The sequence below is a fragment of the Corvus moneduloides genome, chromosome 10 (assembly GCF_009650955.1).
Source record: "Corvus moneduloides isolate bCorMon1 chromosome 10, bCorMon1.pri, whole genome shotgun sequence".
NCBI lineage: Eukaryota > Metazoa > Chordata > Aves > Passeriformes > Corvidae > Corvus > Corvus moneduloides.
In genome coordinates, this window is record NC_045485.1 from 28,188,284 (window position 1) to 28,202,407 (window position 14,124).

General features: G+C 48.8%; 1 protein-coding gene across 5 annotated transcripts; it reads right to left on the reverse strand.

Annotated features, from left to right (window-relative positions):
• Positions 1-2,167: 2,167 nt before the first annotated feature.
• On the reverse strand, positions 2,168-13,876 carry THUMPD2 (THUMP domain containing 2). 5 transcript variants are annotated; one of them, XM_032119138.1, is made up of 10 exons: positions 13,745-13,876; positions 13,350-13,482; positions 11,736-12,151; positions 10,495-10,572; positions 9,020-9,072; positions 8,608-8,695; positions 7,941-8,012; positions 7,233-7,347; positions 5,385-5,502; positions 2,168-3,255 (listed from the first exon to the last, which is right to left on the reverse strand). In XM_032119138.1, exons 1-10 carry the CDS (start codon positions 13,841-13,843, stop codon positions 2,856-2,858), a joined length of 1,572 nt encoding a protein of 523 aa, XP_031975029.1. In that variant the 5' UTR covers positions 13,844-13,876; the 3' UTR covers positions 2,168-2,855. The 5 variants fall into 5 exon arrangements, with proteins under 5 accessions (XP_031975029.1, XP_031975028.1, XP_031975031.1 ...); XM_032119137.1 differs by having other exon boundaries at positions 2,168-3,294; XM_032119140.1 differs by having other exon boundaries at positions 2,168-3,198; positions 13,745-13,875.
• Between the last annotated feature and the right edge of the window lie 248 nt (positions 13,877-14,124).

The following is a 14,124-nucleotide window of genomic DNA, read 5'->3' on the forward strand; positions in this document are numbered from 1 at the left end:
GCATTTTATTCCCTTTACACTTCTCAGCCTTTCCCGTGCTGCTCTTTTTTCCAAGCAGCGCTGCCCCGACGGTCCCGCGGTGCAGCTCTTTTAGTGACACGGGGCAGCGACCACTCCTGCTGCAGTACCTTTTGAATATTTCTTAGACCACTCTCAATATTTTATTCCGCTCACACTTCCCAGCCTTTCCCGTGCTGCTCTTTTTTCCAAGCAGCGCTGCCCTGACGGTCCCGCGGTGCAGCTCTTTTAGTGACACGGGGCAGCGGCCACTCCTGCTGCAGTACATTTACAATATTTCTTAGACCATTGTCAATACTTTATTCGGCTCACACATCCTCTTGTCAATATTTTATTCCGCTCACACTTCCCAGCCTTTCCCGTGCTGCTCTGTTTTCCAAGCTGCTCTGCCCCAACGGTCCCGCGGTGCAGCTCTTTTACTGACACGGGGCAGCGGCCATATCTCCTGCTGCAGTACCTTTATTGTACCTCTTTTACCATGCTCAATATTTTATTCCCTTTACACCTCTCAGCCTTTCCCGTGCTGCTCTTTTTTTCCAAGCAGCGCTGCCCCGACGGTCCCTCGGTGCAGCTCTTTTAGTGACACGGGGCAGCGACCACTCCTGCTGCAGTACCTTTACAATATTTCTTAGACCACTCTCAATATTTTATTCCGCTCACACTTCTCAGCCTTTCCCTTTCTGCTCTTTTTAACCAGCAGCGCCGCCCCGACGGTCCCGCGGTGCAGCTCTCTTAGTGACACGGGGCAGGGGCGGGGAGCCCTCTAGGTGCGGCTCCTCTATGGCACTTTACCGTGTTCTATTTTATTTCATTGGCACCTCGCGCGTTGCGCCGGGCGGCTCATTCGGGGACATTCGCCGGCTCCCACAGCGCCCCGCCGCCGCCGCTCCCCGGGGGCCTCCCCGCTGCTCTCGGGAGATCGCACACCGCAGGCGGCCCAAGCCCCGTCTCGCCGACGGCACTCACCACCCACCGCCCGCCGCCGCGTTCTCCCGCTCCCTACCGGCACGAAGCGGCGCTGCCAATGATGGAGCCGATGCGCGGCTGCCACGCCGCTTTCCCCGCGCCTCAGGGCCGGCGCCTTCGGCCGCACAGGGCGGCGTCCCCGCACCCGGGCCAGCCCGCGGAGCTCCTGCCGCCGCCGCCGCCGGCCCCCGACTGAGGGGCCCCGACGCCGGCGCCCCCTTTTATACTCCGCACCCCCCTTTTCCCGCCACTGCCGCGGTGGGCTCCCCCCGCTTCAAAACCGCCCAGAAGCGCCCGAGGCGGGATAGCCCCCGCGCCGGAATCCCTCTTGTCCTGGAAAAGGGAAGCTAAAGAAAAAAAAAAAAAGAACTCCGAGCTTTCCACGAATGTCCGAAAAAACGAAGCCGCTGTGAGGGGCTTCGACCTTTGCCTGGTCCCTCAGGAAACGGCGCTTTCCATTGGCTGCCGGAGTAGCCAGGGCTCCTATTGGCTGCCGCACGCTGCAATGCTTCCGATTGGCTGCTGCCCGATCCGCAGCCCCCGGGCAGCTGCTGCTGGGGGTCTCGCCAGGCGGGCTGCAGCCGGAGCAGGACACACCGCAACGCCAGCAGGCGTCCAGCGGTGCTCGGTGTCTGTCGGCGTTTGCAGTTCAGACAGACAAATTGAATCCCAATTGCCGGCGATTTCCACCACCTGCTATTTCTCCTCTGTTTTCCTGGATGGATTTGACAGCGCTTTCTTTCCCCCCACAGAGTTGGAAAGCAAAATGCTCAGCTGCCTCTTGGCCATCTCCGCTTCCTTCCACAGCTCCAGCCTTGTCCCTCTTTCTCTCCCCTTTACTTTGCACCAGGTTCTCCCTCCTCCTTTCCCAGGCAGGTCGCAGCAGAGACATTTCACCCACCGGCACCACCTGCTTCCTCTCACTCTGTCCCCGTTAGCCCACTTTGAACTACTGTAGCCGCCTGCCCACGGAGCCCGCCGTGCGCCTGGGTAATGGTGGCGTGAATTATCGCAGGGATTACTGGGGTGGGCTGGGCCTGGCCAGGTGCCTGGTGCCAGCGAAACCACTCTGTCCCTCTCCTCCTCACCCTGGGCAGGGAACAGAATACATCAGGAAAGACTTGGGGATCGGGAAAAGGGCCTAGACAGATCACTCACGGGTCACTGGAGTAAGAGACACGACTGGGGGGAATAAATTGAATTTATTGTCAAACAAATCAGAGCAAGAGAATGAGAGGTAAACCTGCAGGGGTTCAAGCCTAGGAATGAGGACTTTTTCCTCGGCAGCTCGCAGCTGCACGAGGGGGATAAAGGATCCCCCGGGGCCCCCAAGCAGCGGCTCTGCCCCCCCTCAATGGGGATGTGTCCAGACCCACCGGTCCATCCCGGGCTTTGGGGGGCAAGAGTGGAGCAGGCGCTGAGCTGCTCCATGGAGCTTCCAGCCCCTGTTTGATGTGTCGGGGCGTGACACAGTCACGGCTGGGCGTCCGTCGGCGCTTGGTGTCTGTTACCTGTCCCGGGGCCAGAAGCAAGAGAGAGCTTTCCCGGGGTTTGTCCATTCTTAAATGTGGACCACAGAGGCGGTCAACATTTTTAAGTGGCTTAACAAATTGTCAATATTCAAACTAGCCAGTTGATAGGTTCTGTCAGGTCGTAGAGGAAGTTGTAAGCACTTCTTTGCAAGAAAATCGCTTCCGGAGCTATGCTAACCTATGACAGCATCTTCCATCTCTCCTAAAAACCAAGGAGAGAAAAGCAGTGCCTTAGGACATCCAAAGAATGTGAGGCAATCTAATGGATGGCACCGCATTTGTTTGCTTCAGCAGGGCTCCACCGAGTCATGCCATGCTGCTTCTGAAGGGTCTCAGGATTCAAGTTCCCTTGAGCACAGTGCCAGACAGCTCCCACTTCCCAGCAGCAGACACCTTCCTGTACTTGTGTATGAAAGCATCCATCTTCCCAAGACTAACTGCATAGACACCATCTGGCACCAGAGACCCGAAATGTCTGCTGCTGAGAAAGGATTCTCCAACACCACGTGCCAAGGAGGAAGAATTCCCATCAATACTTCGGGATTTTGCAGGGGCTGCTTCGCTGTCGCCATCAGCAGCGGCCTCAGGAGAGTCACTTCCAGCACACTTGGTCAAACCATCCATGCGCTTACGGAGATCCTGGCTCAGCAACAATACAACAGTCCCTCCAACACGAAGCACTCTGGCAGCCACAGGAAAAATAACGGTTAGGTGTTGATCCTTCCTGGCATCCCTTTGCCTGTGTGGAACACAACACTGCTGACACTTCAGATGCCACCTGCATTTAAGAAAACACCTGAGTGTGTCATGGCTCAACTCAGTAAGCTGCATCTCCAAAAGGAATTTAAATCTCGTATCTTCCTACCTCTTCCTAGATGGGAGAACTAGGCCCTGTCCTGACTCCCAAACATTTCTGATATCAGCAGTTCTTTCTACTGGGTTACCAGGGAAGACGGGACTCACTTTTTACCCCCTTAGTATTCTTTCAAGGATTGAGGGCACCATCAAGCCTCGAGTTTTTGGAGGTTGCAAAGGAACAGCCTCCCAGCGCAGCAAGGGCTTCTCAGATTAGCAGGGTAATTCTGAAACTGACTCTTCCTTTTGGAAATTTTAAAACATCTGTCCTTTCCCTGTTCCACTGATCCTTAAGGGCTTTCAAACTTAGGAAACAGAGGAAAATTAACCACTGTTTGCAATTAATTTTTCTAGGTTTATGTCCAAACATTACATTTGGCTTTGAAAGGGGGGGGGAAAAAATACTATCCTGACTCAGTTTACAGCAAGTAGTTTGAACAGTTTTACTGGTGGGGCTCTCATGCTAATGGTCCCTTCCTCATCTCCACCTTCCCAAGGGTATATTTTGCTTAGGATGGACCAATAGAGCAAATAAGGCCAGAGGACAAGCACAGCAAGATTGCCACACCGTTCTGTGGAACCATGCCACCTCCTCTATCCCCCTCCCATCACATTCCTGCATTGGGTGAGTGAGATCAACATGCACTGAAGATGAGTCCTAGAGGAAGAGCTTGTTTTCAGGCAAGAAGTAGAGGGGAAGATGGCTTGAACTGTTAGAAGCAGCCCACCTATTAGTTTGGCTCAACTCTGCCACAAAATGACATGGTGAGAGATGAAAGGACACACCTAAAATCTGACCAAGTGGCTAGTGAGATATTCCTGAATAGCAAGGAAAATGCATACCACTTTTTCTGGTCTGAGATCCTTCCTGTCAAGGTAGGCTGGTTAAAGCTTGGCCGTGACCTCAAAAAGGAAAGCTTGTGATTTTATACAAGCAGGCCTCAACTGAAAAAGGATTATAGCTTTATTTGCCTGGCCATGCTTTAACTTTGTCCAGGCAGGTCTCTCCTCTTTCTCCTTTCTGCCCTGTAAAGAAAACTTTTGAGTGTGGTAACACAGCGCCTGGTGCCCGAAGCACGAGCTCTGGCATGCCCCAGGTCAGAGACAGTCCAGCTGCGTTACCTCCACGTGTCGCTGACGTGACTTCGGGATCAGGAAAAGAGCTGCTTGCTGGGTTAGCTAGCTGGCTTCTCGGCAGAGGAAACACGGCAGGAGCCGATGGGATCGGCTCACGTTAGCGCAGAGACAAAGGAAGAGAGAGGCTGTTCAGGTCTGGCTTCTAACAGCTTTATTGTTAGAAGTTTCGCAACCCGAACAAGGCTGGAATCTGATGGGATGGGAATGATGGGATTGTGATGGGATGGGATCCTCCCTTGAGGCTCGTCCTCAGTTTTATAGGGAATTTGAAAACTGCGGCGAAAGGGGAAAACATCCAATGAGTTACAAGCCAGGGGGAGGATACAACTTAAAAAGAACCACTGGGGTAAACCGAGAGGCGGGGGTTATAACAGAACCAATGAACGACCCAGTTAGCAGAGAATTTTCCCGAACCGGGGGAGGCGGTTTGGGCACCGCCCAGGGGGTGCAGCTTAGGCTTCTGAGCCGCCCCTCAACCCACCCTCCGAGTCTGTGGCTTGGGGGAACTCGATCCGGGGGAGGGGCTGAGATTGACTGGCATCTCGCTGCCCCAGCCCTGCAGGGGGCTGGGTCACACGAACTGTGGCTCAGAATTATTTCACCATCATGCCTTGTAAAGAGTATTTGTGAGCACAGCTCGCACAAGATCATTCCTTGTCAACCTGCACCGCCATCGCCACTCACAGCTTGCAAGACACAACACAACAGTCTCTAAGGGACAAGTAAGGGCTTCAGATTTCCACAGCATGCACAGGGTCAGACTACAGAGCTGGAGAATGTTTGGAATAAAGCAAATCTGAAGCTGACTGAATGCTTAGATCACACACCATTGTGGCACTTACATCAAACTTCAAGTGTGTCAAAGGCTACACATACCTCTCCATCTCCTGGAGAATATCTGGTAGGAGCTGGGCATCATTCGTGATCTTGAACTTCTTCCCAAATGGAATATCCGAAATAACACTGTCAAAGCTTTCTGAAGGCAATGGCAATGCTGCAGAATAAAGGCAGGTCTTTATGTCTGTCTGAAAAGTGCACAGCAGCTATGCCCCCATTCCCCTTACAACACTGTCTGCCAGCTCTTTTTGGGTTATGCACCCAGATTCACAGCTCCTTCTGCACTTGCCCTCACAAACGACACTATGAAGCCACCATCCCTCTGCAGACTGGGAACAGACAAATGCATGACAGCATAGTTTAGTTTGCAGATTCCCTGCTCCTGATGATGTTTGCCCGTACTAGAAGACGCTCCAGTAGGGCACTACATGGTTCCAAATTAACTGCTGCTTCTCAACACACAGTACATCTTAAACGTGAAAATAATTTAGCAAAATACAAAAAAAGAGCTAAGTTTGTGAGCACTTTACTTAAGTGCAGATGTTCAAGCGCACACATATGAATGGCATGGAACCACATCAAATTCCTCTCCATCCCCCTTTTCTCCCCCCACAAGAATCTGGTTACAGCCAGAATCACTTGGATTCTGTCAGAGCTAGTGTCTTTGAAGTGTCTCCTTGGAGTTTCTGCATACCAGCAGCAGTCAGCTCTCCTGATGAAGATGCAGTACTTGCGCCCTGTGGTGATAAAGGTCGGCCGTGTCAGGCTGTGGAGGCCAGTCTGAGACCCTTCCTGAGATCCTGTGGATCCTCCATCCCTCAGGGTGCTCAAAATTGACTGGACAAGGCTCTGAGCAGACAACAGGACTGAAGACCTCCAACAGTCCCTTCTCACCTAAACTCTGCTGTGATTCTATGCCAACTTTTCTAGAACTAGCTGGAAATGTTTCCCAGACCATTCTTGGACCAACACTTGCAGCACAACAACTGGGTATTAATTTTATCTGCAAATGAAAGGACATGTCACCTACAGTCCTGCTCAAGACATACAGAAATAACACCTTCTGACCAGTCATGAAGACACCAACTACTTGTTCAGTTTAGAAAACCTGACACCTAAGTACCTTCCATGATCCTAGAAACCAAAGTCAAACACAGCTTTTAAGTTAGAAATAAACCTACATTTTTATAAAAAATAAATAATATTTCTTACCATTCCAGTAAGAAATAAATACTGCAAGGTAAAAAAATATGCACATTTCATCACTCATGCACAGGAAAAAACAGCCAGCTTGCCTGTCATGAATTTCATACAGGCGTAGTTTAGCCTCAGGCTTTAAGGTCCAGAATAAGACCACGAAACTATTATCTTCTCTACAGACTAGGTTGTGAATTAAGAGCAAACAGATTCCCTCTTACAGGAGAAAGGCATCATCCTTCAAAATACTCCTACTCCAAAACATGAACAATTCAGCTCAGCTCAGCTTAATGAGTCCTCACCATTACTCACCTGGTAAATTTAAGTTACAGGCTGCATTTGATTTGGACTTGTCCTGGCTGTGTTCCATTAAGATACAAAGAACTCTCACATGGTACATACTCTTTGTGGTGTTCACACATTTACCATAAAGAGAGTCAACTACTGTCCACGCTGGACAATTGTAATTTTCATTGTCTTCTGCTGACTTCATTCGTACCAAAGTTCCCAGGCACAGGCAGCAGGGAGAAAGAACCAATAATGATCCCTTCACCAGCACTACAGAGTCACCACTCAGCTATTTGTTGGGAGTTAGCTCTACAACGTATCACCTCAAAAAAACCTACATTACCTGTGCAATCCCAGAAACACAAAAAAAAAAAAAATCACTTGGAAAGCCTACAGACATACCTTTCACAGAAGCTTTAAGCAACTCAATCTTATCCATTAAGCCTGCAGTTCTAATATTCCCATCTGCACCCTCTAGCTGTGAATCACTTATATCAGCACCCCAGTAACAGGCTTCCTGTTAAGAAAGAAAGAGAAAAGTAATTTTGTTAACACTCAGGTTATTTATTTTATAAACCCTTCTCAGAAATGCTTTGTTGCACAGCTCCTTCAAGACAACCCCCTTTCTGGGATATCTACTATTGTTACACAGATCAATCCACAGTCCAGAGGATGGAGGAACGGAGGAAGTATGTGCTGTCTTCACTTCTTTAATGTTCTGGTCTGCTCAAAACACTCAAAATTACAGAAATATCAAGGGCATGTCCTAACAGCAAGACTCCAGCTAGCTACAGCCACACTGCCCCTAATGCTGTCAACCGTGCCATTACACTGACTCCTCCGATCCCAGGATAACCCCAGGAAGCTTTACAAGTCCATGGTTGCCTCACGCAAACCCTGCAGTGTGAATCAATAGCTGCACCAGCCTGTAGGACACACTCATTTGGAGGAACATTTGCACTAAAACGCTTTTAGCAGCTGCCTAGAAATTTCATGTGTGGTTCCATCTTTCCAGCAATGGACTTTAGCCTAACCGGTACAGAGAAAACCCTGTATCACAACTACCAGTTTCCCTGCAAAAATCCAGCCAGCTGTGACTGGGATACTTACAGGCCACTCTTTGGCAGCCTCCAGCAGTATCGTTCCTAGTCCACACATGGGATCCAGTACAAGGGCACCAGCCTACAAAAACAGAGGCGTTACTGCATACCCAAGCAAGACAGACTCCTTATCCAGGACAAAGCTTACAGAGGGATGTGCATAATCCCACTGAATCCAGCGCAGGTTAACAATAATCACTGGTAATCCCAGGCCAAACTCGCTCGTAAGGAAATATAGTAAAAAGCATCAACAGCTTCACTACAGACAGCCCTGAGGTGACATTCAGGAGGAAATATTACAAGTGGACTGCAGACAGATATTGGTACCAAATTAATCTGTGAAAAGAGATCACATTTCCCTGGAAAACAACACCAAACAAGGTTTCATTTCCTCACTGTCACTGGACAGTGAAAAAAATCTTGCCACTTAGACATATACCTGTACGAGGATTAACAGCTCTGTTGAGAAGGACCTGGAATTACAGCAGACACCTGGCTGAACAGCAGGTGACAGCACACTCTCATCACAGATACGGCAGACCCTGTCCACACGCATTAGAGAATGGGGCATTAAAATCACTACAGCCCTTCAAAGTGTCCAGTTCCAGCCCCGATGAGCAGCACCCCCCCTCCCCTTCATTCAGGACTCCATATCTTTGCAAGGAACATTCACTGACACTTATTTCAGCCAGAGATGCCATGGCCCATGCGACTGTTGACCGTAGTCCTGCTGTTCTGATATACTCTCTGTTTGCCAATGGAAGCCTGCAGACAGCAAAAAAAAAAAAAACAAACCAACAACCAAAAAGTTAACTAAAACACCAGCAGATTCACTCAGAAAAGGCCATGTAATGTCAAAGAACAAATGAACCGGACAGATCTACTGAGAGACAGAAAAGTCTGCTTTTAACCATAACTCACTGCAAAGTCTGGCCTGTGTGCTCATTTAAGATCCAGGAAGATCACAAGACTAATTTGACAACCAGTGATTATCAAACCAAAAGATAAATACTCACAGTGGACAGCAAGATTTACAAATCTTGCCTGTTCTGATACTGCAAAGACAAAACTGGTGGAGAGAATGCTTACCTGAAAAGAGGAATCCCCACCACAGAGTGAATGTCATTAAGATGTACAAAGATCTAAAAGAGGAAAAAAAACCCCCAACATTTTAAAGTCTCAAACTGACACAACAATAGCTTTAACTCATTTAAACCAGATACAGATGCTTCTACAAACTTCTGATCTTAGTTTTTAAGAACAAAAAAGCATACTATAAGCAATAACAATTACTTGGAAGAAATTCCACTAGATAATCTAAATGCCACTTTAAAGATGATTTAATGCTTAAGCAAGCTGAAGGGGATTTTGTCAGCCAGGAATCCATCAGCAAGCACTTGAAATTATAAGGGGGCCTATTTTTCCTTAACACAGCATGGGATTTTTTAGTTATAAATCCATTTACTACAAGTGGGAGAATATTGTTCACTGTATACTAGCAACAAAATAAATACATAAAAAAGAAAAAACAACCAACCAAAAAAACCCCCCAAAAAACAACAACAAAAAACAAACCAAAAAAACCCAACCCACCCAAAAACCAAACCAAACCAAAAAAATAACCAACCAACCAAAACCCACTATTACCCACACTAGTGCCACTAAGGGGCAATTCAGATAGAAGTTAGACATAAGTAATCCTTCCAGAAATGTAGGCAGCTAAAAGAAATTGTTCCACTGTCCCATAGAGAGCATCCCAAAAGAAGACTGAGCTCCCCAGGAGGTCTTGCATGACTGCAACTCCTGCCCCCAGAAAGTGCAAAAGGAAACATGATGCTGTCAAAAAATCCCAGTCCTCAGCACCTGAATAGTTTCAGAGCCAAAATCTGGGCAAGAACAGGAGCCCCATATGAGCCTCAACAAACATAATGCTCAGTGTGGGAAAACCAGTGCCAGTAAATGAACTCAAGAGTTTCTACAGCATCAGTGCTGAGAGCAGCTTCCACAAGCTAAGTGCAGGGATGGAGAAACAGCTTGTCAAGAGCAAGGAGTAATTTTGAAGGTCTCCAGGCGGCCTGCACCATTCAAGGGTGCACTAAGCAAGCTGTTTGTCACAGACAAGGCCCAGGGGGAGGCTCTTCCACAAATAGCATTCTCAAGTCTAGCTCCTTGAGAACACACCCTTTGTTGCTTGCTCACTTCCCCTACAGAAGCTACAGATGCCCCGTGGCTCAGGTGATCTCCATTTTCACACAGTCAGAGTCCAGCACCCTGTAAGGTGCCAGATCCTGAAACACCTCCTCTATGGATCCTTCCCCTCCCCCTCCTCCCATGCAGGCCCATGTGGCCAGGCTGGTGTTTATTCCAGAGCTCTGGAAAGCACACACGCACACACGGGCCACATACACGCTTTGCTCAGTGCTACCAGCTGATTTCAGTTAAATTCAGTGGCAGAAAGACCAACAGGGAGAGGCCATGGTCCCATGTGCAAAGGGAGCAGAGAACAAAACAGAAGATGTCAGGGGTGATTCTGGAAGCATCAACAGGCAAATGAGCACCACTACCTCTATGTCAGGGTCCCGTAGATCAGCACGCCACCCGCACTGCTTCACAAGTGCTACGCCAATGGCTCTTCCAATCTCCTGCAAGGGGGAAGAACAGTCACAGGCAATAAAATCCCCAGAATTCAGAAAACTGCAGATCACAGCCTTGGATGCACAACCCTCAGAAATCCCTGGGAAAAGAAAGACTCTATGCCTAAGAGATCAACTCACACAATTCACACCATAAGAGGTACAACAGGGCAGAGCAGGTGCGTGAGGGGCAAAGCAAACACACCACATGGCAAACAACCAACACTCAACTGGCACAAGAGAGGCTAAAGTTCAAGTCCTGACCAAGTCACAACAGAATATTCACTTGAGCTGGGCTTGATCCTTGTGGGTCCCTTCCAACTCAGAATATTCTGTGACTGCCGTCATTTCAGAATTCTTAAACACATGCACTAAATACTTCCAACGGCTCTAAAGCAGATTACCCAACAGAAAACCTGCAAATGCACAACTAAAACTCACAGTTTCAATGCTTTCATTACATCTAGAAAGCTCTGATTACTTTCTGAGTGTAAGTTCAAACACAGCACAAATTTAGGCAAACACTCTTGTAGGGAGGCTCATGTGACCCACCTCACCAAGGTATTAGCTTTAGTAGGAAAAAGTCTAAACTAGTTACCTTCGAGTAAAAGAAACCTACAGAGATGGGAAGACGACAGGATACAGAGCCCTGGAGGTCTGTATGCCACCATTCTTTTCCAAGGACCAAGCTCCACTTCTCCCAAGACTCATCCCAGGGCTGCGGTCCTGAAGAACAAGTTCTCCCCAATACCCAACCAGAGGCAACCGAAGCTGCAAGTTCTGGCTTTTACCCCTTCTTCTAGACTGCCTGCCACAACTGAGAGGAGTCTGGCTCCATGGTCCTTGCAATGGCCCTTTAAGTAACTGTAAACTTATCTGCTCACTCCTCAGCCTCCATAGGCCCAGAAACCTCAAACTCTTACCTTTGCTTATCCTCAATAAAAGGTATTGATTTGAAAAACATTAAGGGTCATAGTGAACAGGAATTAAAAACAGCATTTGTATTTCCACTTGTTTAAGGTGAATGCAGGTTAAGGGCTTTTTGAGAAAATACAGAAAAAGCTTACATCAGTTTATTATTCCAGAACACAACACAACTGAAATGACAAACAAACTACACATCTTTGTTCACCTTTGCTAAATTCTTTTAAAACACAGATACTTCAGCATACCTGTGAAGTAAGTATTTTGGCAATCGCTCCACTGCAACGACAAGACACTCTGAAACTGAAGCTAAGCTTCTCATCTGCAGTAGGATTCTCTCCACTGCCTTTGGAAGGGAATTCTGAAGAAGTCTTGCTCTCAATCCAGTACTCCTGACCTCTCACTCTCTCTGGTGCCACACACCTCTCTCCAGCTTCCACCTGACACTCCTTAGATACAATTGCTCTCACTTGTCCCGTTTTCTGCCTTTTACTTGCAGTATTTGTTTCTTCTTCTGACTTTCTCTTCAGAGCCAATGTGTTTTCTTGAGAGAAATCATCTGTTTTCCCCTCGTGTCCACTAAGCTTTCTCCAAAGAGAGATAATATCCAGCCAGTATTCTGGTTCCTCAATGACAAGGCTTTTAATCTCGTGCAGCATTTTCCCTGGAAGAAAAAAGCAGTTTGGGGTTAAGTACTTCAGCCTTGGCATTTCATTTCCCTCCGGACTGAGAACAGCTGTTAACAGCGACTGTGCTCAGAGCTCATTAATGTGTAAATCCAGAAACCAGCAGCTGACACCACAGGCACAGCTGAGCTCTCAGCACCCACATACCCACCAGAAGACACACAGGCATCCCTCTGACTACCAGCTCCGCACAACCAAAATTAAATCAGGCAAGGGTTGAATTCCGCACAAGAATTGAGCAGCTCTAGTAAACCAGACCACCTGTGAGAGTCATTCCCAGGGACAGAGGACCAGCCTACCATGCCATTCTCCCCAGAAAGCACTTGGCCCAGGATTAAGAGATGCAGGACACTTTCCAGGATTGAAAGACAGACACAAACATGAATTACTTTGAGTCATCTCAGGCAAAACCAAGTTCATTCTTTTAGAAAGAAGATTTCTGCTTACCATTCATCACTCTGCCTTCAATCCTGCAACACACACTTACACATGTGGGCAGTCCTAAGCTAGCTACAAGAGAGGCATGAGGAACAAAGAGGCCAATTCACTTAAATATCTCAAAGCTGGTCAAGATAAAATATAAAGGTCTTTCTAGTTATCACTTAGAATTTTAGAATTATGACCAAATTTGATCCTCAAAGCTGAAGGTAATCTCCCAATTAAAAACCTACCAGCAGGCAGGAATCAATCCATCTACCTTGAAATTCTCATTCCAACACTAACAGAGAGGATGACCCAAGTAGCTGAGACTTAGAAGGAAGCTGTGTAGTTAACAGTCAATTGACACAGGATATAGGTCGGGATTCACTTTGCTTAACAGAAAATAAGACCTCTTGTTAAAACAAACACAAGAGATCCAGAACTGAACTTTGGTTTTCGGGTAGGGTGTTTGTTCTTCTCTTTTCTGGGACCGAGCAGGGGGAGAGAGTCACAAAAATACTCATATACATTCAGTGCCGCCAGAATACAGGCTGGAAGGTAGCTATTGAAAACAATTTAAAAGCCCTTTTCAGATTAAAAAAATGTTGAAAACACATCTGGATGAAAGACACTTCAGAATCGATTACTGTCAATTACAACTACAGCCATTAGTAAAAAAAATAAACACCTCAAATTTTATAACTAGGACTCAAACCGAGACTTCCCGTTCCCGCGCAGCCCGTGCCCGGGCCGTACCTTTGTTCCTGGACACCGGCAGAGGGCTGTGCTTCTTCAGCAGCAGGAACAGACGCTCCCCCGACCGCAGCTTCCTCAGCTCGCCCGGCCCCGCCGCCGCCCTGAAGAACACTTTTCCCGTGACGCAGTCCACCTCCGGGGAGAACACACGTCGGACCCGGTAGGGAGGCTTCGGGTGAGCCCCGCGCCCCGCAGCCCGAGCTCCCCACCGGTGACAGCCCCGCCTGAGCCCGGCCCCGCCTGAGCCCGGCCCCGCCGTGCCCCGCGCGGGTGGCGGCGCAGCCCAGGCCGCGGTCGCCGGGCTCCAGGGCGCGCAGCGCACGCGGCCGCGTTCCTCGCTGAGGCGGACCGGACGGGACCGCCTGGGTGGGCACCGGCTTCGGCTCCCCGCTCACCTCCGTGGCGCCGAGCCGCGCTCGCACCTCCCGCGCGAGGAAGGGCTCCAGCCCGCGGCCCGCCGTGCAGAAGAACCGCCCGGGCTCCGCCGACGACATCTTGACGAGGCCAGGCCTGCGAGGCGGGACCGCCTCGGGGGTGGCGCCCCGGCAGCGGACTGGCCGGTCCGGGCGCGGGGAACGGGATTTAAAAGCGCATGGTTTTTGTATTGTTTTCTATTGTATTGCTTTATTTTATTTAGCCTTCGGATACCCAATCCTTACGTGCTGTTTGTGCAGGGCAAACGAGTTTTCCATATGGAAATGCACAAGATACTTGTCACCAACTGCTCAGCAGGGCAGGCTCGAGCTCTTGCAATGGCTTTATTCTCTGTACAATT

What these genes read in the sequence shown, in the direction of transcription:
- THUMPD2 (XM_032119137.1), bottom strand. Translation starts at nt 13,843, where the DNA reads ATGTCGTCGGCGGAGCCCGGGCGGTTCTTCTGCACGGCGGGCCGCGGG. An exon ending in CGCGGCTCGGCGCCACGGAG is followed by an intron (nt 13,483 to 13,744) that starts GTGAGCGGGGAG and finishes TTCTCCCCGGAG; the next exon opens with GTGGACTGCGTCACGGGAAA. An exon ending in AGGCTGCCAAAGAGTGGCCT is followed by an intron (nt 7,348 to 7,940) that starts GTAAGTATCCCA and finishes CTTTCTTAACAG; the next exon opens with GAAGCCTGTTACTGGGGTGC.